Source organism: Rhinoraja longicauda, chromosome 31 (genome assembly GCF_053455715.1).
Source record: "Rhinoraja longicauda isolate Sanriku21f chromosome 31, sRhiLon1.1, whole genome shotgun sequence".
In the NCBI taxonomy this organism is placed as follows: Eukaryota; Metazoa; Chordata; class Chondrichthyes; order Rajiformes; family Arhynchobatidae; genus Rhinoraja; species Rhinoraja longicauda.
The window spans coordinates 16,906,474-16,931,590 of NC_135983.1; the positions used below are offsets into that span (position 1 = coordinate 16,906,474).

General features: G+C 40.9%; 1 protein-coding gene across 3 annotated transcripts in view; it reads left to right on the forward strand.

Annotated features, from left to right (window-relative positions):
* Nucleotides 1-337: 337 nt before the first annotated feature.
* The window catches only part of golga2 (golgin A2), a 69,059-nt gene continuing 44,279 nt past the window's right edge, over nt 338-25,117 (forward strand). For 2 of the 3 annotated variants that reach the window (XM_078426410.1, XM_078426412.1), the window contains exons 1-7: nt 338-451; nt 8,524-8,640; nt 13,422-13,508; nt 21,291-21,428; nt 22,373-22,416; nt 23,374-23,437; nt 24,582-24,638. In XM_078426410.1, coding sequence (XP_078282536.1) covers nt 404-451; nt 8,524-8,640; nt 13,422-13,508; nt 21,291-21,428; nt 22,373-22,416; nt 23,374-23,437; nt 24,582-24,638 — 555 coding nt within the window. In that variant the 5' untranslated portion in view covers nt 338-403. The remainder of the gene's footprint in view (nt 452-8,523; nt 8,641-13,421; nt 13,509-21,290; nt 21,429-22,372; nt 22,417-23,373; nt 23,438-24,581; nt 24,639-25,117) is intronic. The other variant, XM_078426413.1, reaches the window with a different exon arrangement.

Below are 25,117 nucleotides of genomic sequence, written 5' to 3' on the forward strand. Positions count from 1 at the left end.
CCCTTGCCATAAGTGATAGTAGAATTAGGCCATTTGGCCCATCAAGTTTACTCCGCCATTCAATCATGGCGGATCTGTCTCTCCCTCCTAACCCCATTCTCCTGCCTTCTCCCCATAACCCCTGACATCAGTGCTAATCAAGAAGTCCCTTTTGATGGAGACAGGGAGATTGTGAGAGAGAGGGAGGGAGACTGAACCTTTGCGAGTTTATTATAGACTGCCTGGTCGGTGTGTTGAGGTTAGTTAGTACCTGTTGCTATGGTGGTCTCGGACTCCTCTCCCACGTTGCCAAGCCCCCGCCCCGCCCCGCTCCCCGTGACGTCAGGGCGGCGGGCGCGGTGCAGGCCGGGATAGAGGAGGAGCGGTCAGCTGGCGGACTGGTGACGTGTGCGGCATTGACACCATGGCTGACGGTAGCCGACAGGCCCGGTTGGCGGCCGCCAAGAAGAAGGTGAGAGAGTGGGGGATCACCATTGCCAACGTCGCCGTCCCCTCGGTGACAAAGGGAGGTACCCCGAGGCGGTGTCGGCGGTCGAGTCACATCCTTTCAACCCCACCTTTTCCCCGGTGCCACCACCACCCCCCCTCCCTTCCCCTCCCCCAACTGTCCGACTCCTCTACGTCCCCATGTCCCGACGGCTGGCTCATGGCGTCGGATCTCAAGGGAAGGGAACAGGCGAGTCCGCGGCATCCGCAGGCCTGCTGAGACCGCGTCCGTCACCGTCCCTGCGGCGGGGAGCTACCATCCCATCCCTTGACTTTCCCCTGGAGAGAGGAAGCAATAGCAACCCGTCTAAAATGAAGCAAGGGAAGGCCTGGTGAAACCTCCTTTAACATTAAGAGGAGAGAAACTGGCCTCACCATCATCCTCGAGTCGACCCTCAAGCTCAAACATGAACCGAGGTCGGGGCACAATTAGTGTCTGCAGATTGGGGCAGTGAATTTGCCGACATTAATTGTGCCCTGTCCTCGGTTCATACTTGAGGATGAGGGGTCATCGAGGATGATGCAGGTTAAATTCTGAACGTTAATATTAATGGGATTTAGATTTCCGCACGTATTTTTATTTACAGTTTTTATCTAATGTCAAACGTTGTCTGAGTATTAAAATAAAATGCGAAAGGCCATGATCATATTGAATGGCGGTGCAGGCTCGAAGGGCCGAATGGCCTACTCCTGCATCTATTTTCTATGTTCGATGAAGATATTGAATATTTTTGAGTGTGTAAAACTGAAGGCAGAATTTGTGTATAAGATCAATTGATTGCAAAGTACACATACTTGATCTGTTGATTCATCTTATAGATTTGTTCAAAGATCTGGGCACCTCAATTATTCAGTGACAATTTGAGTGATGATCGGGTGAAGAGAGAGGGAATTGTATGTGACAGCCTGGCAGCGAAGTAGGAGAATGAAATTTGTTTTTTGGTAGTTAGCGCTCAGAACAAGTACATGGAAAGAAAAGGATTAGAGGGATATGGGCCAAATATAGGAGATGGGATTAGTTCAGATGGACACCTTGTTTGTATGGATGAGTTGGACCGAAGGGCCTGTTTCCATGCTATGTAATTCTATGATGCTAAGTGCATCACTTCATGTTATATCTATTACTTTGATGGAGCTGATCTAACTGCTTGTTGTACATAAGGCAATGCCGAAATATTTTTATCTGGGCAACCAGTGGAATTGAATGAAATTGCTGGTGCTTTTTGTAATTAAGCAACTAGCTTTGAACTAAATGAACCACAGTAGTATTTTGGCTTTTAAGACCCTGTTTACTTTTTATGGTCATTGGTAAATTGAGCTATTTGTGTAGCTCTTGTACATATCAATTTAAAGGCAAACAATTAAATCTCAGAAAAGTAAAAAAAGCGGGGATGCTGGAAATCTGAAGAACAGGGAGTGATTGCAAGAAACTATGTTGGGCATGGAGGAAGAAACAGAATTAACATTTTGGGCCAATCACATTTCATCAGAGCATGAGATTGGAGGAACAAAACAACATCCTAGAAGGTAACAGCATTTTGGCCTTTATTGCCAAGGAGTTGGAGTTTAAGAAGAGGGAGATTTTATTATAGTTGCACAAGGTGTTTGTGAGGCTGCGCCTGAAGCACTGCACCCAGTTTTGATCCTCTTATCCAAAAAGAATGGTAGCATTGGAGGCAGTTCAAAGGAGGTTTTCCCTGTGGACTTCGGGGATGGGAGAGTTATCCTGTTAAGAGTGGCTGGATAGTTTGGGTCTGTATTCCTTGGAGTTTAAATGAATGAGGTGGTGACCTTATTTAAACATATAAGATCCTAAGACAGCCCAACAGGGTAGACGTTGAGCTATTCTAACTTGTTGGAGTCACAAACAAGGGGGTGTTACAAAATAATGGGCCTATAATTTAAAACAAGGGTATAGAATAATTTCTCTCTGACAGTGGTGGTGGAGCAATTTAATATATATTTAGGATGGCGATTAGATACATAGTAGAAAGATTGAGGATTTGTTATGGAAAGCTGGTATGGACGGGATGAGGCCAGCATGGACCAGCCGCGATCAGATTGAATGGCAGAACAGGCTTGAAGACTGTAGTAACCTGCTCCTATTTTCTTATGTTTCTGTGTAAGTTTATTGACTTGAACAGTTTTGATGTGTGGGCTTGAGGATGTTTGTTTATTACTTATGCAACTAGAGAATTTATGGATTAATTGTATGCTCATATTCAGATAATGCATTGCCTAATTTATGTCTTTTGTAGCACATCATTTGGATATGATTATAAAGAATGAACTAATGATGTAATTGCATCAAACAAGGATTGAATACCACTGCCATGTGTGATCTTATATGCTGGAGGATCTGCTGGTTTACTCAGTTGTCCAAACTTGTATTTCATAAATTATTATGCAAAGTCGGGGGTAGACACTTTGACTTCCTGAAACTTGTTCCTATAACTACGTGGCCACAGACACAAAATGCTGGAGTAACTCAGCGCGACAGGCAGCATCTCTGGAGAGTAGGAATGGGTGACGTTTCGGGTCGAGACCCTTCTTCAGGCCTTCAGATCTTTTACCTACGTGGCCACTGTGGCTGTTTTGAATATAGTGATGAGATGGATATTTATTACTGGCATTGGTTTATTGCTGTCACGTGTACTAAGATAAAGTGAAAAACATTGTTTTGCTTGCTATTCAGACAAATTATATCATGTATTAATACATTAGGTAATGCAAAAAAAAATTTGAGTGCAGGATATAATATTACGGTGCAGAGAGAGTGCAGATAGAAAACAGTGCAAGAGTTGTAATTTGAAAGATTGGACTATCAGGAATTTGGTCCTTGGCATGTGAGAGACTGTTTAAAAGTCTGATAACAGTGAGAAATAAGCTGTTCTTGAATCTGGTAGTCTTTGGTTTTGAGCTTTGGTATCTTTTCTCTGATGGGCGAGGAGACAAGAGAAAATGACGGCTGTGACTGGTCCTTGAATATGTTGACTACTTTCCCGAGGCAGCATGAAGTCCGATGGAAACATACTGAATTTCCTTAGCCTTCTGAAGTGGTAGAGGCATAGTTCTGCTTTCTTGGCAATAACATCAATGAGATTGTTGGGGATGCTTCCTTCCAGAAACCTGAAGCTGCTGTAGGGATGAAGCAGCCTTGTGTAAATTTAAAACGTGGGTGTAGGCTAGTAAAGTATGGACGTATTTTTTTAACTGTCGAGGATTGTTATGCATCTTAAAAATGCACAGTTGCTCCCTTTAACATGAAAGTTAAACTTGTGCTGCTTCCAAAAGGAACAGTTGCCACATTTGCTTCCATCCCAGTTAATTCTCTGCTTAAACAATTCTGTTAGTGGTTCTAATGTTTGCTGTTGCTTTAAATATCCTGCCTATTAAATATCCCAGTTAATAGGCTGGTATAAATACTGGACCTGCTGAAAAATACTATAATTTCAAGATAAATATAACAATTCTTCCTACATGCAATGACACAAGTGGGTGATGCCTCAGTATTGGAACTAATCTATTCCTAATAATTTCAAATTCATTACTGGGTTATCTTGTGTTTCTGGACAACTTGTTGAATATAAGAACAGAAAGCAGTCATAAAATATTTTTAAAGTTTGTCTTCTATTTCTTTATTCTCTATTATAAATTATCCAATATCTTTAAAGCACCCATTTTTGCACTCACCAGTCTTTTCCTTTTTATGTTCTTATAGAAGCTCTTGATATCCATTTTTATTTTGTTGCTGGTTTACTGTCATATTTTATCTTATTTGTTGTCCTTCTATTCTGGGTTCTGAAATGTTTCCAATCTTTAGGCCTACTGTTTTATTGCAACTTTATACTTTAGCCTATTTCTTAGATTTAATATTATCTGTAATTTTTCCTGTCACCTGACGATAAAACACTTTTCCTGCTGGTTTTTTAATGCTTTTAAAGACTTTTGTTTTACAGTACACTTTATTTATTTTTAAAACTGTTATCCATTCCATGTCCGCTGCCGTAGCTGTCAGAAGAAGGCCTCTTCACGACTATTACTTAACCCTTTTAATTGCTTGTAACAAAATCTAAGATGGCCTTTACCTCAACACATTGATCTAGCAAGCTATTTCACGTACATTCCATGAATATCTCCTCCACCTTATTACCTCCATTTAGTTACAAGTAATCAATCAAAATACATATTACCAACGATATGTAACTTGATATTTGGATATTACAGCAGTCATGGTGAGCAGAGTCTAGTAAGAGTGATTGAGCAGGTGTGTATGGATATTGTTTTCATCTTGTTTATTTCCAGCTTTAGCTGTTGAATTACAGAAGTGAACATTTCAGTGGAAGCTAAACTGCAGTGCAGCTATGATGTTTTTCCAACAGTTGCCATCTTTTGCTTTTTTAAAATGATTATACTCCCTGGCATAGAAGCAGAGTTTGCTACATTGAATGTTAACCTTGGTTTGGTAATAACACTTTGTCCTCTGGGACTAAGGGTCAAGTCCCATTCCACTAATGTTCAACACATAATCTTGCTTGACGCTTCAAAGCACAACAGAAAGAATGCTGGATAGTCAGGTTCTTTCACTTGACCAACATTTTTCCATTGAAAAAATGTCTATCTGCTCTCCCAGGTGGATGTGAAAGATTCTATGGGACACTTGTAAGAATGAGGCTTCTCCCATCGTCATGTGCAATGTGTATCCTCCAACCAACATTGAAGAATGATTGATGATTAATTGGTCGTTATCTGTTTTGGGGCACTTGATACCGCTTCAATGTACAGTGCAGTAGTTAGAACATTTCTAAAATAATTGATTAGTTGAAAAGAGGGCGAAAAACAGCTTGTAATGGGGTATACAATTATAAATGCATTTAGTTTATACTGAAGGAGGTACCTGCCTTTTTTAGTGTTTGGTTTGCTATTTTTGTCATGTATGATAATAATTTAAAAAGTTCCTCGATCTTGTGTACACGTCATTTGGTTGGGAATGTGATTGATGAGCTTTTGTTTCACCGTATGATTTAAGGAAATACCACCACTTCTGCAAATGGATTTGCAAGGAATGGCATCATAACCTGGCATCATGTTTGGTACGGACATTGTGGGCCGAAGGCCCTGCTTGTGTGCTGTTATGTCTATACAAAAGACAGTTCTCAAATACTCATTGTCAGCCGTGTTTGTGCCAGGAAGTGCATCTGTTCTTTGATTTGGCTCCCAGGTCCTTGCCTCTGCCATTGAATTATTGCAATTGTAGATACATTGCCTGAAGGGCTGTAGGCAGACAGTTAATTGTCCATTCTGTTCAACAGCAATTACTTTCACAGTAATTATTGTAGTACTTTGGCCACTTTTATCAAGAAGATTTTGCAAGTTGGTGTATGAATTGTCTGCTTAAGCAAGAAATTGGATTTCCTTTGAACAGCTGACTAATATGTACACTGTCAACAATAGCGGTGGTGCTACCTCTAAAGTGTCCGCCAGTAGCACCTCAACAGTAAAATCCTTGTACTTTCTGTCCATGTGCTGTCGAATGGGAAACTAATAATTGAAATTCTATACTTTCAGGAAGTATTTAGGAATGTTTATGGAGGGAGATCAGGGCTGTGATTACTGGTATATCAGTACTTTGAAAGGTACATTAGTGACATTGGACTGGTCATCATGGAAATGGCAGCTATTACTGATTTTACATGTATCAGGACTGTGCCAGCATATTGGTAAAATTTGACCATTTATATATCTAAACTGTTAAGTTATTTCTTTCTCTAGAATAACCTCCATGTTTTAACCAGTGGTTGTAGTTATGCAGAATTCTGTGCTTGTATGCTGAAAAACAGTATTGCTCAAACTCAAACAAGTGTTTGTTAAAGTCAACATTTGTTTTGGAGATCTCCCAGCCTGGATCACTGCTTCGTCTGATAGCTACCAAGACAAGGCCTAAGTGGCAGAAGCTGCAGTAATAGAGTTCAGAAGGAGGAGGTGGTGGCAGACATGTTCTGGCATTGGCAGGGAGATCCAGGTGGTAGGATTAAAATGGCCAATTTGTTATCTGCCATATTTAAATGATATTGTGATTAGTCCTTCAGGCGATTGCAGTAATTTCTGCAGGGACTCTGGCACATGTGACTCTGGCACATGTATTCAACAATTCGTGTTAATCGTGGGAAAGCTCCATTTAGTTTAATTTAATGATGTAGAAGAGAAATGGGCCCATCAGCCCATTGAGTCCATGCCGACTAATTCACACTAGTTCCATGTTATCCTGCTTTCTCATCCACTCCCTACACACCACCGGCAATCTTACAGAGGCAAATTAACTTACAAACCCGTACATAGATGAGGGAGGAAACCAACACCCAGAGGAAACACTCATGGTCACAGGGAGAATGTATGAACTTCATACACATAGCACCAGCGGTCAGGAAAGAACCTTGGTATCTGACGCTGTGAGGCAGCAGCAGCTCTATCAGCTGTGCCACTGTGCAACACTTTACAAAAATAGAAAATGCTAGAAGCACTCAGCAGGTCAGAAGGCATCACAGATGAATAACAAGGTCATTATCAGTTCTAAAATGTTGACTTTGGTTTTTCTCCCCTTTGCTGCTTCATCTGAACATTTTTAGCATTTTTTGTTTTTGATTCAGACTTGTATCATCTGCACGTTTTTGCGTCAGTATTTATTTCTGCTTCTGTAATTGCTCGTATGAAAAAGCATATGGTGAAAAATAATTAAGATGAAAATGCAGAATTTATCATTGTATACATTTTCAAATATACTTTTCTTCAAGTGGACTTAACCCCTGCGCAAATTAATATTTGGTTTAGCACGAAGGTAGACACAAAATGCTGGAGTAACTCAGCGGGACAGGCAGCATCTCTGGAGAGAAGGAATGGGTGATGTTTCGGGTCGAGATCCTTCTTCAGACAGAGGTCAGGGGAGTGGGCGGGACAGAGATAGAATGTAGTTGGAGACAGTAAGTCTGGTGGGAGAATTGGGAAGGGTGAGAGGGGATGGAGAGAGGGAAAGCAAGGGCTATTTGAAGTTAGAGAAGTCAATGTTCATACTGCTAGGGTGTAAGCTTTCCAAGCAAAATATGAGGTGCTGCTGCTCCAATTTGCGCTGGGCCTCACTCTGACAATGGAGGAGGCTCAGGATAGGAAGGTCTGATTGGGAATGGGAAGGGGGAGTTAAAGTGCTGAGCAACCGGGAGATCAGGTAGGTTAAGGCAGACTGTGCGGAGGTGTTCAGCGAAACGATTGGCGAGCCTGCACTTGATCTTGCCGATATACAGGAGTTGACACCTGGAACAGCGGATACTTTAGATGAGGTTGGAGGAGGTGCATGTGAACCTCTGCCTCACCTGAAAAGACTGTCAGGGTACTTGGATGGAGTCGAGGGGGGGAGGTAAAGGGACAGGTGTTGCATCTCCTGCATTTGCAGTGGAAAGTACCTGGGGAGGGGATGGTTTGGGTGGGAAGGGACGTGTTGACCAGGGAATTGCGGAGGGAACGGTCTCTGCGGAAAGCAGAAAGGGGTGGAGATGGGAAGATGTGGCCAGTAGTAGGATCCCGTTGGAGGTGGTGAAAATATTGGAGCATTATATGCTGTATGCGACGGCTGATGGGGTGGAAGGTGAGGACAAGGGGGACCCTGTCCTTGTTACGAATGGGGAGAGGGGAAGCAAGAGCGGAGCTGTGGATATCAGAGACTCTAGTGAGAGCCTCGTCTATAATGGAAGGGGGGAAACCCGGTTCCCTAAAGAATGAGAACATCTCTGATGACCTGGTATGGAAAACCTCACCCTGGGCTCTGATGCGATGTTGACGGAGGAATTGGGAGTAGGGGATAGAGTACTGGAAGCAGGGTGGGAAGAAGTGTAGTCTAGATAGCTATGGGAGTCAGTGGGATTTAGCACCCTTATTTAAAAATGGTTCTTTTCCAAGTTGTGTGGTGAAAATATGCTCCCATATAGAACTAATCTTTTGAAAGCTGAATGATTTCAATACATTACAAGATGTTTCTCCTTCCAAAAGTTGAAGGAATTCCAGCAGAAGAAGACTCCGCCGACTCCAGGTGCCAGAAAGAAGAGAAAGACAACAGACGATGGAACAGAAGTAGCTCCCGCCAACAATGACCAAGAGAATTGTGAGGTAAATCCCTGCAGATTTAATGTTATGGTCGAGAGTTTAGTTGCTGTAATTGTTTTCCAATTTACAGGTTTATGCAGTGCACTTTCATTCGGCTTAATACATATTCCCTTACCCACTCTGTGCAAGACCCACGGTAAATGCATGTTTTACTCATGCTATTTGCATTAATGTATAAAGCCGATTTTAGATCTGTGAATTTTATTTTCACTTGTTGTATATGGATATCACTGGCAAGTGTCTTTCTCCCCGTGCATTCCTGACGGATGGAATGTGAATTATTTGAAGAATTTACTTTGGATTTCATTCTGTTCTTTTGTGAGATAGTTCTTTTTTTTTACTCAACACTTTTTAGAACTGGATGTGAAAATGGTTTCATTCCTATTTGAGGATTTTTGTTTCTGGTGCAGAGTGTTTTGTTGGAAAAAATTGTGAGCAACTGGTTTGTTTTTATATTAAATTGAATTATTTGTTTGAATTTAATTGGCTCCCAGCTATTGTTCCACATGTACATATTGGTAGAACTGCTACCTCACAGCGCCAGATAATTATTTCTGAAATCATCACAAGTAATGCAAGTAAGCATGCAGGTACAGCAGGCAGTGAAGAAAGCTAATAGCATGTTAGCCTTTATGATAAGAGGAGTTGAGTATAGGAGCAAAGAGGTCCTTCTGCAGTTGTACAGGGCCCTAGTGAGACCGCACCTGGAGTAATGTATGCAGTTTTGGTCTCCAAATTTGAGGAAGGACATTCTTGCTATTGAGGGAGTGCAGCGTAGGTTCACTAGGTTAATTCCCGGAATGGCGGGACTGTCATATGCTGAAAGACTGGAGCGACTAGGCTTATATACATTGGAATTTAGAAGGATGAGAGGGGATCTTATTGAAACAGAAAAGATTATTAAGGGATTGGACACGTTAGAGGCAGGAAACATGTTCCCAATGTTGGGGGACTCCAGAACCAGGGGCCACAGTTTAAGAATAAGGGGTAGGCCATTTAGAATAGAGATGAGGAGAAACTTTTTCACTCAGAGAGTTGTAAATCTGTGGAATTCTCTGCCTCAGAAGGCAGTGGAGACCAATTCCCTGGATGCTTTCAAGAGAGAGTTAGATAGAGCTCTTAATGATAGCGGAGTTAGGAGGTATGGGGAGAGGGCAGGAACGGGGTACTGATTGTGAATGATCAGCCAGGATCAAATTGAATGGTGGTCGGTGCTGGCTTGAAGGGCCGAATGGCCTACTCCTACACCTGTTGTCTATTGTCTATTATCTATTATCTATGGTTTTCTGAGAATGTTATTTTTAATTCTTGATTGTTCTCTCTTCTAAGATATTATATCTTGCTGGTTGTGAGCCTTTTCCGCCTTTATTCATGTGTACACTTTGACAGTAAATTCTGCAGACTACTTAATGCAATGTTAGATCCCAGCATTATCCTTTTCTTGAAGCCTGGAGATGCTGAGGCCAATGATTTTATTCCTTTTCCAGCTTTGGGTGAGACAACTAATTTGGTGTGGAAATTATATTTTTGCCTCAATTTTACACGCACCTTAAGTAGTTAAGTTTGTATGCACATTCTATTAATTATTAATGAGGTGTGCATTAGCAGTATGGATTTTGAAAAATAAACCATTGATGCTGTAATTTTAATGAATGAATCATGGCTGGTGCTGTTTGTCTTGTTCTTTATATCTGGAGCCAAAGTATAACTAGTTACTTTTCCTCCAACTGTAAAATTTATGTCTCAGAATATTACCTCAAAGCTGAAAACTCCAACTTGCTGGCATTAAATACCACAACTTTTGCTATTTGTATGTAAAATGTAAGAAATATGATTTGATAATTGAATGTTTTTAAACTTAGTTAAAGGCAATAGCAACTAAACTTTAAAAAAAGGTTAACTGGCAGTTTGACTCATAGTCATAGAGTCATAGAGTCCTACAGCACAGAAAGAGGCCCTTCAGCCCATCGTGTCCGCGCCGCCCGTTACCAAACACAGTCTAATTTTAATCCCATTTTCCCGCATTTGGACCGTAGCCCTGAATGTTGTAGCATTTCAAGTGCCCATCTAAATGCCTCTTAAACGTTGTGAGTGTTCCCGCTTCCACCACCACCCCAGGCAGTGAGTTCCAGGCTCCAACCACCCTCTGGGTAAAAAAGTTCTTTCTCACATCCCCCCGAAACCTCCCTCCCCTTACCCTGTATCTATGTCCCCTCGTTGTTGAACCTTCCACCAGTGGAAGAAGTTCCCCGCCATCTACCTTATCCATGCCCCTCATGATCTTGTACACCTCGATCATGTCCCCTCTCAGCCTTCTCTGCGCCAGGGAAAACAACCTCAGTCTCTCCTCATAGCCGAGGCCCTTCATCCCTGGCAGCATCCTGGTGAATCTCCTCTGCACCCTCTCCAAAGCTATCACATCCTTTCTATAATGTGGTGACCAGAACTGTACACAATACTCCAGCTGTGGCCTCACCAGTGTTCTGTACAATTCCATCATTACCCCCCTACTTTTATATTCGATGCCCCGGCTAATGAAGGCCAGTAACCCATATGCCTTTTTAACCACCCTATCCACCTGTCCTGCTGCCTTCAAGGACTTGTGTACCTGTACTCCAAGGTCCCTCTGTACCCCTGTCTTCCCTAGGATCCTTCCATTCATGGTGTACTCCCTCTCCAAGTGATTTCTGCCAAAGTGCATCACCTCGCACTTTTCAGGATTAAATTCCATCTGCCACTGCTCCGCCCATCTGACCATCTCATCTATATCTTCCTGCAGCTTGCAGATCCCTTCCTCGCTATTCACCACCCCCCCCTACCTTTGTGTCATCTGCAAACTTGCTGATCATGCCCTGTACGTTGACATCCAGATCATTAATGTAGATTACAAACAGTAAGGGACCCAACACCGATCCCTGCGGCACCCCACTGGACACCGGCCTCCAGTCACTGTGTTACTCCAGCAATATGTGTCTTTTCTTTAACTGGCAGTTTAGTAAGTAACTTCTGCCTATTCCCCAGCGTCTGATTTTCTGCTCTTTGAAATGCAATGTTCCCCGTCAATAGTTATGAGCAAGGATGTGCATTAAAATTTGACTGATGCTAGATCCTCGTGATGCCCTTGGCTGTCCGCTGACCATTCAACATTTATTCCACTACTTATTAGAAAATAATCATTTGAATATCTAAATGAAATTGAACCCTTGAGGATGCCGTACCAGAGATTTGAACAGGACGGCACGGTAGCGCAGCGGTAGAGTTGCTGCTTTACAGCGAATGCAGCGCCGGAGACTCAGGTTCGATCCTGACTACGGGTGCTGTACTGTAAGGAGTTTGTACGTTCTCCCCGTGACCTGCGTGGGTTTTCTCCGAGATCTTCGGTTTCCTCCCACACTCCAAAGACGTACAGGTATGTAGGTTAATTGGCTGGGTAAATGTAAAATTTGTCCCTAGTGGGTGTAGGATAGTGTTAATGTACGGGGATCGCTGGGCGGCACGGACTTGGAGGGCCGAAAAAGGCCTGTTTCCGGCTGTATATATATGATATGATATGATATGATATGAAATATTGCTCGTGGATTGTGATGGAAGCATGTATTTCTTTGAGATATGTGATTGAACCCTTGCCTCCCATCCATACACAGCTCCAGCAAGTAGCATTGAGGAGCAGTATTCGGATACTTAATCACTTGCATACAAGGACACTTGGGCTTCTTGAACATTGAAGTTTCCCAGTTTGTCACCTTGAAATATATCTGTTTGGTGCCCCAAAGTGGATAACTTCATATTTGTCCTTATTTGATATATGCTACATTTCCACTCAATAATGTAGTTAGTCTACATCCCCCTGAAACCTCTCTATTTCTTCTATCTACTCTCCATCTCATCTGGCAAACTTAGAAAGGTGACTGGTCCACTCATCCAAAGTGACTGGGTGGGGCCCAAGTACCAATCCCTCTGAAACCCAATTGGTTAGAGCCTGCCAAACTGAAAAAGTATCCATTTATTTGAACTTTTTGCTTTATATCTGTTAATCAGTTCTCAATCTGTGCCAATATATTTACCTCCCCCCTTCCTCCTCTAAACCATCAGTACAGATTTTACTCAAAAGCTTGCACCACATCCGCTGGCTCCTCATTACATCCTCTAATAACTTTGCACTTCTTATACTTCAGGATATTTTCTTTAGGCTTACATTTGTTCTGAATTAAACACTGCATTTGCAGAGGTTTCTGAAGATTATGGAGGTGTGCTGAATAGTTAAATTTGTGGACCGTCTGTAAATTAAAAGCTATGTGAGAAAATTGGTCAGCAAGACCAAGCTATTTTCAGATTGTTAACTTTTCATTTAAAGGGGAAAGTTAATTAGCTTTTATAGAACTTGTGGCGTCTAATTTTATTTACTTTAAACAAGGGGAGAAAAAGTGTCAATGCCTTTAATGTGACCATAAAACTGTAGAATACAAGTGCAGTTCTAAAATAAAAACTGGACAACTGAAGTATGCATCTTTTCAGTTTAAAAAAAAAGTCACAACATGTTTGCTAAATATGGACATTTCAGCAGATTGTTGATCTTGAAAATCAGTTCCAGATCACACAGCAAATGCAGTGAGGGGTCATGCATATGGGGGCTGCATAAAATAAGTATAAATTGGATGTTTTCACACAAAATGATGATTCTTATCATGGGATTCCAAGGAAGTAAGATTGGTTTTGTTTGCTGTACCGTCTGTCATTTCTTCCTCTCTTTCTCTGAGTTATCCTGTCTCTTTACCACTGTTCAGATGCCCCTGCAGAACATTCTGAAGGTGTTGGTTGCAGACTGCAGTAAGTCCAATGGGGTATCTCTGCCTTCATTGGAAAGGCTAAAGGTGAGGTAGCTTTGGATGTAACCTGTTTCTTTGCCTGGCTGTCTTTGATGCATGCAAATGTTTGGTAAGGGTAGAGAATTGATGGAGTGGGTGTGGGAAGGAGACGACTTTCATGACGCCGTTTACTTTGCATGACTGTGGCTTTTACCTCTGCTGTATCCTAAGTTCTGTTACTTTAACTATTTGTTTATGAGCTGATTTTGCTCTTGCTTGAATTCTCCCTGATTTGCTCTATGGATGTGTTCTGAATATGTGAAATCACTCTGAATTCAAAGTGTAGCATTAAGTAGCCATGGATGATTCATAGAGTCAAATGGTATAGTCATCATTCAGCATGTCATGCTTGTGTGTGTTCTTTCAAAGAGTCACTGAATTAATAATAACGTTGATTTGCATGTATTCAGAACAGTTTCCTTGTCCTTTGTTTGGTTTAGCCCTAATCTTTTGTATGTCTATCCAGGCACCTATAGCCGAAAAGATGGTTGATTGTCCTATTTTCAGGCTTTCTCGTAATTAAGTGTCAACTGTGAATATCCCTCCTTTGTTTCCTTCTGATTCAAAGTTTAGCAGCTTTGACTGTCAGCCCTTCCCAAAGTAGTCCTGATTGGGGAAATAGGCAGCATGGGATTTAAAACAGATTATTTTTTTGTTAGCTATGGAAAATTGTTTTAAATCTTCACTGTGTCAATATAAATGTTCTGTTTGCAGCACCTTTTCACAGTGAAAAGGTGAAATTGCTGCTCAGTTAAGAGGCTTCATAGTGCACAAGTAATTTCATCATTTGGATTCCAGATATTTCTCTTAGTTCCTTGTCTAAATTTTGTCAGTGGAATAATTGAATCCAGCTTGCTATTATCTTTCAGAGTTAAAAACTATTTAGTTGGCTTTTATCTGCTTCAATGCTTAATTCCAATTAAGTGGTTTTCTTTCATGCTTTTCGTTCAGCTGATTTCAATTATTTACAAATGCAATAACCTTCAGAGTGTGTTTTAAAAATTCTAACAGTGGAAGAATTACAAGTTTAATTTAATGAAGAAAAATTCCTGAAGTGCTGCACAGAAGCATAATCTAATTTGGCAGCAGTCCAAGGAAGAAAATATTGTCTGTTTACTAAAATGATACCAAAGGATAAGGATATTCAGTTGTGAAGTAAGACAGTTTGGAAGCTATTCATTAGAACTAAGAAAAATAAGAGATTTGGATAATGCAATCAGCATACAGAATACTACCAACCATTGACAGTTTTTAATCTTGCAGTTTATTTTAAAGTTTGATAAGGCTGACCAAGGAATAGTGAATTGGAATGACTACATGAGAACGGGATTCTTTTTCTTGATTTTGAAGTGTTGATTAACTGAATAGGGACAAAAATAATATATTTTTCTTTGGGACATATTGATTAAAAATAGAAATACACAGCTGCTCACTTTCTTTGTTCAGAATCCATTTTTATTTTTATCCCGTTAGGGATATATTGAAGTAATAACATTTCAGTTGATACATTTAAGTGAACCGACCTTGCCCTGGTGCAGAAATTAGAACAGTCCAAGTCATGGCATTGAATCTGCAAGTTGATTCATATTTCAGCTTGCCCATACTGGCTTAAAGAGGCACTGTTTGTGAAAGGGAGCTAATTACCTGAAACACTGAGTCAATAAAACCAAGGATGTGATTGAACAGAATGTACTTTGCAGAGAACCTGTGCTGGCATACAGCTAAAAACATTTATAGAGAGGCAATCTGAATTAAATAACTTGTAGTTTGCATTAAGATCCATGGAATTTACAGGTGTTGATAAGCTCACTGTTATTAAATGTATCAAAATTGTGGAATGTTGTTATATTGTGAGTATAGAATTCCCAACTCCAGTGTTGTGTATATTATACATTTTCAGTATACCCATCAGCAAGTGGCCCTTCAATCCCCTCTCTCTCCCTCCCTCCCCCACCATAGTTGAACTAGTTTTACTGACGTCATGGTGAGTTCCACTGTCTGTGTAACCCGTTATCGCCGATGCCCCCAGCCAATAATGGACCATTGTGGTTTCTACAGTTCCTTGATTATTGTTGCTTTTTGTATATCTCCCATTCATTTGTCCTAAATACTGTCTGTATCTCTCGTTCCCCTTTCCCGTCTCTCAGTCTGAAGAAGGGTCTTGACCCGAAAAGTCACCTATTCCTTTTCTCCAAAAGCTTTTCACTGTACCTCAGAACACGCGACAATAAACTAAACTAATTCAGAGATGCTGCCTGACCCGCTGAGTTATTCAAGCTTTTTATATCCGTCTTCATCTTTAGACTTCCTGTTGGATCACTCATAGATCTGAGCTTGGAGAGTTCTGTGGGGGACAGGGGAATAGTTGAGGAAAATGTTAGGAAATGATAGGACAGGTTTAGAGGGATATGGACCAGATGCCCGCAGGTGGGACAAATGTAGATGGGACATATTGGCCAGTGTGGGCAAGTTGGGTTTGAGGGCCTGTTTCCACGCTGTAAGACTATGACTATGTAGAAGGAAGAAAATATTAACCTTGAAGTTTTCCAAGGAGTAAAGTTGGTTAGCATGGTTGGGAGGGCTGGAGAAAGTTCCATTGCAAAGCACCAGTGACTCAGAGCTGCATCATACATTTTGAGCAAAACAGAAGGCTCGAGTCAGGAGCCATTTAATTTTGAAGAAGTTGCATTACTAAGTTGGAGCAGAGCTAAGAGTGATATGTAGTTGAAGATTTAAAATACATTATTAGTGACAGGGCAGACATGAGGAGAGTGTAGAAGTGTAGAAGTGTAGAAAATTTTATTTATGTGGAGAAAGCTAAGCTCGTTGAAAAGATAGAAATAAGCTCCTATGGTAATGTATTCAAAAGTGCACAGATGAGCAGAACACTAGGCTGCATGTGGTTTTGTTAAACCTCCGAGGAAGCGACAAGTGAAATAAATGTGGAAATGAGCCCAAACTGTTGAGTTTATGCAGGTAATTTGCTTTAAAATTAAAATAAGGCTTAGCTGTTTGATTCTGCTGGGAACAAGTGAACAGATTGTGTCTTTGTTTTTTGAAAACAAAGGTAAAAATGTTTACTTGTTAATGTGTTTATCATTTTGAAGAGTTTTGCTTGTAGGACGAGCAATACCAAAGGCAATTAATCAAAAATTGTAATTGAGAAATTAAATGGGTAATTCTGTAGAAACATCTTTCGGCAGAAAATGGGAGGAACATGGATTGCCTCACCTTCATCAGTAGTTGAAACAAAATCTAAAAGGGCATTTAAGGGATAGTTAAATGAACGAAAGAAGATGATGGGGAGCAGAGTTCAATGTTGATAGGTGAATGAGGAAGGATGAGACCTGAGCTGAACATTTTGTGTCATTATACGGGGTCGAGGTGAGTGGACCCATTGGGCCCATTCCTCTCCCCTTCCCTGTCCCCTCTCTACGAGGAATGGGCCCAACGGGTCCACTTGGTCTAGTTATATATCAAAGGATACTCGGGCCAATTCCTAATGTTTTACGAGGCTAAAATCTGTTTTACTCCTGCACTTAGCTTATAAAAGGCTTAGTATGAAACCAACTGAAGAAGTGTCCTGTCCCAACCTGAAACGTCACCCCTATCCATGTTCTCCAGGGATGTTGCCCGACCCGCTGAGTTACTCCAGCACTTTGTCTTTTTTTATAAACCTGCATCCGCAGTTCCTTGATTCGACTAATGATGTGCAGTATTAAGAATGATGGCAAATCAACATATCTGAATGTTGGTGGATCCGAGTAAAATTCTGATAATCTGGTATCTGGCCTACGGGTATATGGGTGCAGTCATAGAGTTGCTGCCTTACAGCGTTTGCAGCGCCGGAGACCCGGGATCGATCCTGACTATGGGTGCTATCTCTACGGAGTTAGTATGCTCCCCCCTTGACCTTGTGGGCTTTATCTGAGATCTTTGGTTTCCTCCCACACTCAAAGACATACAGGTTTGTAGGTTAGTTGGCTTGGTATAAGTGTAAACTGTACCGAGTGTGTGTAGGACGGTGTTAGTGTGCAGGGACCACTGGTCGGTGCGGACTCGGTGGGCCGAACAGCCACGCTGTTTCCGTGCTGTATCTCTAAACTAAACTAAATCCTGATAGGTTGGCATCTGGCTTATACATTAGTGTGGCAACCAAATAAATAACATGGTATAGATTGTAAAGTCTGCTAGTCCAGCACCACCCAAATCCCTAGGAAGCTGCATTATCGGAGTTACTGCTATTCTAGGCCATTTATCAGCAGTCATGTAGTGTTTCAATGCTATTGCAAATCAATAGACAATAGGTGCAGAAGTAGGCCATTCGGCCCTTCGTGCCAGCACCGCCATTCAATGTGATCATGGCTGATCATCCACAATCAGTACCCCGTTCCTGCCCTCTCCCCATACCCCCTGATTCCGCTATCATTAAGAGCTCTATCTAACTCTCTCTTGAAAGCATCCAGAGAACAGGCCTCCACTGCCTGCTGAGCCAGAGAATTCCATAGATTTACAACTCCCTGAGTGAAAAAGCTTTTCCTCATCTCTGTTCCAAATGGCCTACCCCTTATTCTTAAACTGTCGGTCCTGGTTCTGGACTCCCCCAACAGTGGGAACATTTCCTGCCTCTAGCGTGTCCCATCCCTTAATAATCTTATATGTTTCAATAAGATCCCCTCTCATCCTTCTAAATTCCAGTGTATACAAGCCCAGTCGCTCCAGTCTTTCAACATACGACAGTCCCGCTATTCCGGGAATTAACCCAGTGAACCTACGCTGCACTCCCTCAATAGCAAAAATGTACTTCCTCAAATTTGGAGACCAAAACTGCACACAATACTCCAGGTATGGTCTCACTAGGGCCCTGTACAACTGCAGAAATTATTGAGCTACAGTAGAGAAAAACTTGCAAACATTCTGTGTTTATGAGACAGTTGATGTGAATATTTTGTTACTTTCCATGTGGCACACTTAAGATATTCATGTTCTACCTGTCTCTGTTTTAAATCACAGTAGTTTAACTTTGGGGCATTAAAATATAGTTCCATTTTCTCTGGTAAGTAAGCTATATTTTCTGGAATTAACATATTTCAGCAGTTTTCTTGGTGCCGTCACCCAAATTCAGCAACCTTCATACGATCCTGGTCTCGGGTGGTGTCTGTGTGGTGTTTGCAAGTTTGCTCTGTTACAGTAGGGGTTTCCCCTTGGAGCTCCGGCTTCCTGCCACATCGCAAAATTGGTCATTGTTAATTGCCCCGAGCATGTGGGTGAGTAGGTAAAATCTGGAGGAATTGATAGGAATGTTGGAGGGATAGTTGGAGGGGAAAAACTATTGGGGAATGGGATTACTCCGCCAGTCAGGATAGACTCAAAAGGCTGAAATGGCAATAAGAAATTATGATGGAACAGACTTGCATATGACTGACTTACTCTTTTTCAAGGCCACTGAAACAAAAAAAGCTTGATTTTTTAGCGTTTCGAAGTCTCATTACGAAAGTGGGAATGCAACTGAAAGGATCAACATGAAGGAAGTAGAAATGCAACTAACTTTAAAGGGTTTTCAGAAAGAGCAGTCAATGAATAGAATGCTACCTGGCCTCAGCAGGTAACACCCTAAGATCTAACATTTTCTTCCTGCTCCTGAAATAATAATTTGATACTGGTTTTAAATTGTATAACTTTTGTATTTGTGCCTTTCTGTTGTTAGCTCGAGTTACCAATGCAAAAAGTGAATGACCTGAATTTATTTGAAAGTTGAATGGTCCTACTATGTTACTTGCCTTGAGCATAAAGTCCCACTTGTACTCTGCACACATTAGTGTGATGTAGTGTAATGGATACCCATTTGTTATTAAATTCTGTCTGAATTTTTTTTGTCTCAATTGCATAAAAATGTAGGCTATTAGTGAAACAATCATGGCAGTTAACCCGAAAATCTCTACGAACATCCAGGAAGTGCATCAGTCCCTCAGTTTATGTTAGTTGTATGAAGTTGGCAAGACCTCACTAAACCCTTAAACAATATTCAAAGATCATTCAGCATGTTAAAATTTTGAAATAATTTTGCAAGCAGTTCTATTAGTCAAAATCTTTTCTCCAGGATGAAAATGTCAGATTAGAGAGCATAGATTTAAAGTGAGAGGGGCAAAGTTTAATGGAGTTTTTTTTACACAGAGTGACGGGTGCCTGGAACGCACTACCAGGGCTGGAGACAGATATGATAGTGGCATTTAAGAGGCTTTTAGATGGGCATATGGATATGCAAGAAGATTAATTTAACTTGGCATCATGTTTCGTGAAAGACATTGTCTGCTAAAAGGCCTGTTTCTGTGCTGTACTGTTCTATATTCTGTGTTCAGTAGTAGGTCAATGATTTCCCTGTGATTTCTAACCCAGGAGGCTTCTGTCCTCCACCTGGGTATCAACCTAATGCACAGCATCCATGTTAATGATAATTGACATACCTCATGTATTGTATCCGCTGCTCTAGATGTCAACTTCTTTACATCGGCGAAACCGAAAGCAGGCTCGGCGATCGTTTCGCTCAACACCTTCGCTCAGTCCGCCTTAACCAACCTGATCTCCCGGTGGCTGAGCACTTCAACTCCCCCTCCCACTCCCAGTCTGGGCCTCCTCCAGTGCCATAGTGAGGCCCACTGGAAATTGGAGGAACAGCACCTCATCTTTTGCTTGGGCAGCTTGCAGCCCAGCGGTATGAACATTGACCTCCAACTTTAGATAGTTCCTCTGTCCCTCTGTTCCCCTCCCCCTTCCCAGTTCTTCCTCTATCTTCCTGTCTCCACCTATATCCTTCCTTTGTCCCGCCCCCTGACATCAGTCTGAAGAAGGGTCTCGACCCGAAATGTCACCTATTCCTTCTTTCCTGAGATGCTGCCTGACCTGCTGAGTTACTCCAGCATTTTGTGAATAAATACCTTCGATTTGTACCAGCATCTGCAGTTATTTTCTTACACTTAATGATAATTGATATATTTGATTCCGCATGGCTAGAATGACCCTTTTTCGTCACTAGAAATATTGAAAATAAGTAAATAAAGCAGCAAAAATTCCCGTGAATATTTTTTAATTCCTTAACAGGATCGGCTATTGTCTATTGTCTATTGGCATGCTGCTGGCAATGCCAACATATATTGTCCAATAATAATTGGTCCTGAAGTGAGGAGGTAGTGGAGAGTTACCCACTTTGCTCGAGATCAAGTGTCACATGGAAGCCAGACAAATAGAAGATAGCAAATTTCCATATCTGAAGGTCATTGGTAAACCAAATGGGCTTCAAGATAGTTTGGTTCCCCATTTCAAATGCCCAATTAATTCAATTTCCACCATAGCTACAGGAATTGAATTGCAGGTCATATACTCTCATTCTCACATTGAGGTTAAATACTCTCATTCAAAACAAAATACTAAACTCCTAAAGCCATACAGCATGGAAACCGGAATGCCCATTTCTGCATTCTGTAGAGGAGCTTAAAAAGCTTTAAGAAATTGGCGATACCCATGCAATCCTACCTATTTTAATTAACTGGTCAATGTTCATTGAATCATATAATTGCGTGTGCCAAACATCACTAGTTCAGTTAAGAATGTAGTTATTAAAGCCAAACTTGGCTGTCTTAACTGTTGGCTGAGAAACAATAGCTTTGAAAAATATGAATTCAAGTCTTAAGATTCTTCACTGTTTGTCCATCCCCCCACATGTTAGATCAACTTTGAGAGGTTGGGTACATGGCTTTTTGTTTTTAATAACTGTTTGCTTTATTTCATCAGGCCTGCTTAGAAAATGACACTGATAAACTTGGCAGTGAACAGAAGGACAACGAAGCTACGTTTGCTCTTATCAATGCCTCCAAGAGTGGCTTGCCAAATACAACAATTGTAACGAGACAGAATGAAACCCTCTCCCAGGTCTGTTTTTTATGATTATTCTTACATAAACATACACACTTTTCCTTTAATTCCCATTTGGATTTGTGATGTGTGGCTTTAAATTTTAAAAATATGTTAACTGATTGATCACAATGATTAATTTGTCCAATGCAACCTATGTAATTTTTTTGTTAAATGAATCCTGCAAGTGCAAGAAGACTGATTCTTGAGAGCCTATATGATAGAAATTTTTGTTCAACTAAATCCTTGTAGATTAGACAATAGACAATAGGTGCAGGAGTAGGCCATTCGGTCCTTCGAGCCAGCACCACCATTCAATGTGATCATGGCTGATCATTCTCAATCAGTACCCCATTCCTGCCTTCTCCCCATACCCCCTGACTCCGCTATTTAAGAGCTCTATCTAGCTCTCTCTTGAAAGCTTCTTTTTCTTTTGTTAGGTATGAGTCTAGGTAGATGTTTTGTTGCTATGGGAATAATAGTCGAACCGCAACGTCATAATCTTGTTTACACCATATACCTGCTTTTGGCAGAAAGGGGCAGATGAGGAATGAAACCTGCTCATTGATTTCTCTGATTCAAGTTTGGTTAGCTCAGTGGAAGAATAGAAATTAAATTAAATTCTCCCTTGCTAGCACCAGTTATCTAGTTGGGAAATAAAAACAAACTCTTGGAGAAACTCAGCAAGCCAGGCAACATCCATGAAGGGAAATGGACAAATTACATTTCGGGGTGGGACACGGTCTGAAGAAGTGTCCTGAACTGAAACGTTGTCTGTTCACTTTCCTCCACAGACGCTGCCTGACTCATTGAGCTCCTCCAGCAGTTTGTTTTTTATTCAAGCTTCTAGCATCTGCGGTCTCTTGTGTCTCCCTCTGGTTGGGGAAAATCCTTTTGGGTAAATTTGTGGGTAAAAGGTGGCTTTTCTTTACACACTTAAATTTTAATTTTTACTTGTGTAGATGTTGCATCCAATTGGACAAGAAGACCAAAGTGAAGAAGGCAGGTAGGAGCATCCTTGATGTTTCACTAACCAATTTCTCACAACTAGATAGTTTTTCTTATACTCAACTCCCCGTGGAAACTAGTAAATAAATGAAATGAAAATGTCTTACCTGGGGAACAACATTCAGAAAGACGACATATTTTTTTCTGAAGCAATTTTGAATTGTAAAGCACTAGTTAAGTTAAAGATAGAAGAATAAGGATAGTGATGTTGATCACTGGCAGTTAGAATTAAAATGATCCTTTGACAAGTGCAGTGCAAAAGCAACTTTATCTCATCTTCTCCCCTCATCCTTGAATAACATCTTCCCTCCTTTTTGTGCGATTTATGGAAGCTGCTTGTCATTGACTCTTAGATCGAAGGAACATTTTCATTCCTCTAGTCGTAGAGTCAAACAACATGGAACAGGTCCTCTGGCCCACCAAGTCTGTGCTGGCCTTCCACCACCAAACTTACACTAATCTGAATTTATTCTCCCCACATTCCCTTCAACTCTTCCCAGATTCTTCTATTCCCCTCTGTACCTGGGACAACTTTCAGCAGCCAATTGACCCACTGACCCAAGTGTCTCGGGGAAGTGGGCGGAAGCCAGCGTACCCACAGGGAACAGGGAGAATGTGCAAACTCCACACAGACAACGTGGGAGGTTGGAGCTTCTTGGGTCCGTGGGTATACATTCTAGCAGCTCTATCAAAACAAGACATTTCCAAAACAGCCAATCGTTCTCTTCATAAAAACATACCTCACTTACAGCAGAACTTGAAATTGGGATTGAGAGCTGGTTTTGCATATGAGCCATTTCTAATGTGGGGAAATTGAGATTGATTAGCAGACTGGAACAGCTAACTGCGTGTCCGACCTGTAGCCTTTGCACCCTAGGCTCTCACAATAAATTAGCTGAACTGTCGAGCATCTGAGGTTCAATTTTACAGACATTTTTGTTTTATCACTTTATAGGGGTATCTCCTCTACAGAAAGCCTTCGGCAACTGTCTGCTCAGTTAAATGGCTTGGTGACTCAGGTGAGGCTGATTCCATTGGGCCAATTTTTTTTTTTTTGATTATATTTAATTGTTGCATTAAACATGAAATCCCACCTTTCCTCTTTTTATTATCCTGTGGAAATTTGAGTCTTGTACGTAATGCAGTCACACTTCTATTTCTACTTTTACTTTCAAATTCCTGAGTTAACTCAAGAAAAATAGATTGGCTGCTGGATTACCTTATGGCCTTCCTCTAGATTCTAATTTTTCCACATTTTAATGTTTTTGTATTTATTGCAACAACCTTTTCCATCCCAACATCATCAAATGCTGCTGTTATAGGTGCTATTTTGAATGCTTTCTTGTCTCCTCTAACTTCTGGTAAACATCCCTTCATGTGTTTCTTGCATTGCTTTTCCATTCTGGAATGAGGAAAATCCAGTGCCTTAAAATATGGAATTAATTTTCTTTGTTATTGATATTGCTCAGACAAAACCATGCTTGGTAAATTATTACTGGTCGGTCTATGAAATTGTGTTGATCAATTATTAATACAACTTAAGTGGGCACAGAACTACTCCCCCTCCAGTCACATAGGTATTGACTTTGTATGTAAAAATTGGTTAATTCCTTCATTGAAAGATGATGTCTTGAACTATGTTAGTTGGTATCAGTTTGTAGTGTATTTTTCAGTCAAAGAAGTTTGTATTGTGCTCTCTCAGAATTAAAAAGAAAGAACCTATGCAACATGCCATTTAACAACTGTTTAAAAAGCTTCATGTTTTCAACATGGTCAATTGATTATATCCAATTACTTCAGAATTTTCTATTTTCATTTCAGCATTTGTAGACCTTTATATAAACTAATCATTTTTCAGCAAGCAAATCTGAACAGATCATAAAACAGTAATCCATTAGGATGTTCAATTGAATTTGAGCTTCACTTTAAATACACCACCTGAATTTCTCAACTGGATGGTCACTCGATCTGCTCCTCCTTACCCAAGTTTTAAAGGAAATCAGGTGAACTTAAGTAGTTTTTAAAAGTCTTTCTGGCCTAGGTTAGGTCATATAAACAGTATTGCAATGTATGTGGCCAATTTGATATTGTTTTGGGTGATGACATTGAGCATTATAACTTGTCAAATAGAGTAAAATTACTTTTTCCTTCTCCATTCTCCAGACAACTTATGTGAATGGTGAAAGTGGAGTTTGTGCCATCAGCCCTAAAGAAGTGGAGGTAAGAGATGCAAGTGGATTCTTTTAAGGATGAAGATTTAATGGGAACACAATTCATAACATTCTGTCCCCTGTTGAAAAGGGATTTTACTTCTTAGGGGCTCTTAATAATTTTTGTATAACTTTTAAAATTCAAAAATTTCCCACCATTCTGTGTAGAATAATTTCAGGTGGAAAATCTTTTTACAGTTTTTTTAAAAGTGAGCTGCTGGAGAAACTCGGTGAGTCAGGCAGTATCTATGGAGGGAAATAGAGAGTTGATGCTTCGGGCCAAGACCCTGCATCTGGACTTAACGTAGAGGGGAAATGGCCAGTGTAAATATGTGGAAGAGAGGGGTCAGACAACAGCTAGCAAGCAATAGGTGGAGGAGGAAGGGTTGATTGGCAGATAAGATTTGGGTTGAGGATGGACAGGTGAAGATGGCAACAGATGCTAGGAGGTAATGAAGGCTGCAGATTCTGCAATCTGACAGGAAAGGT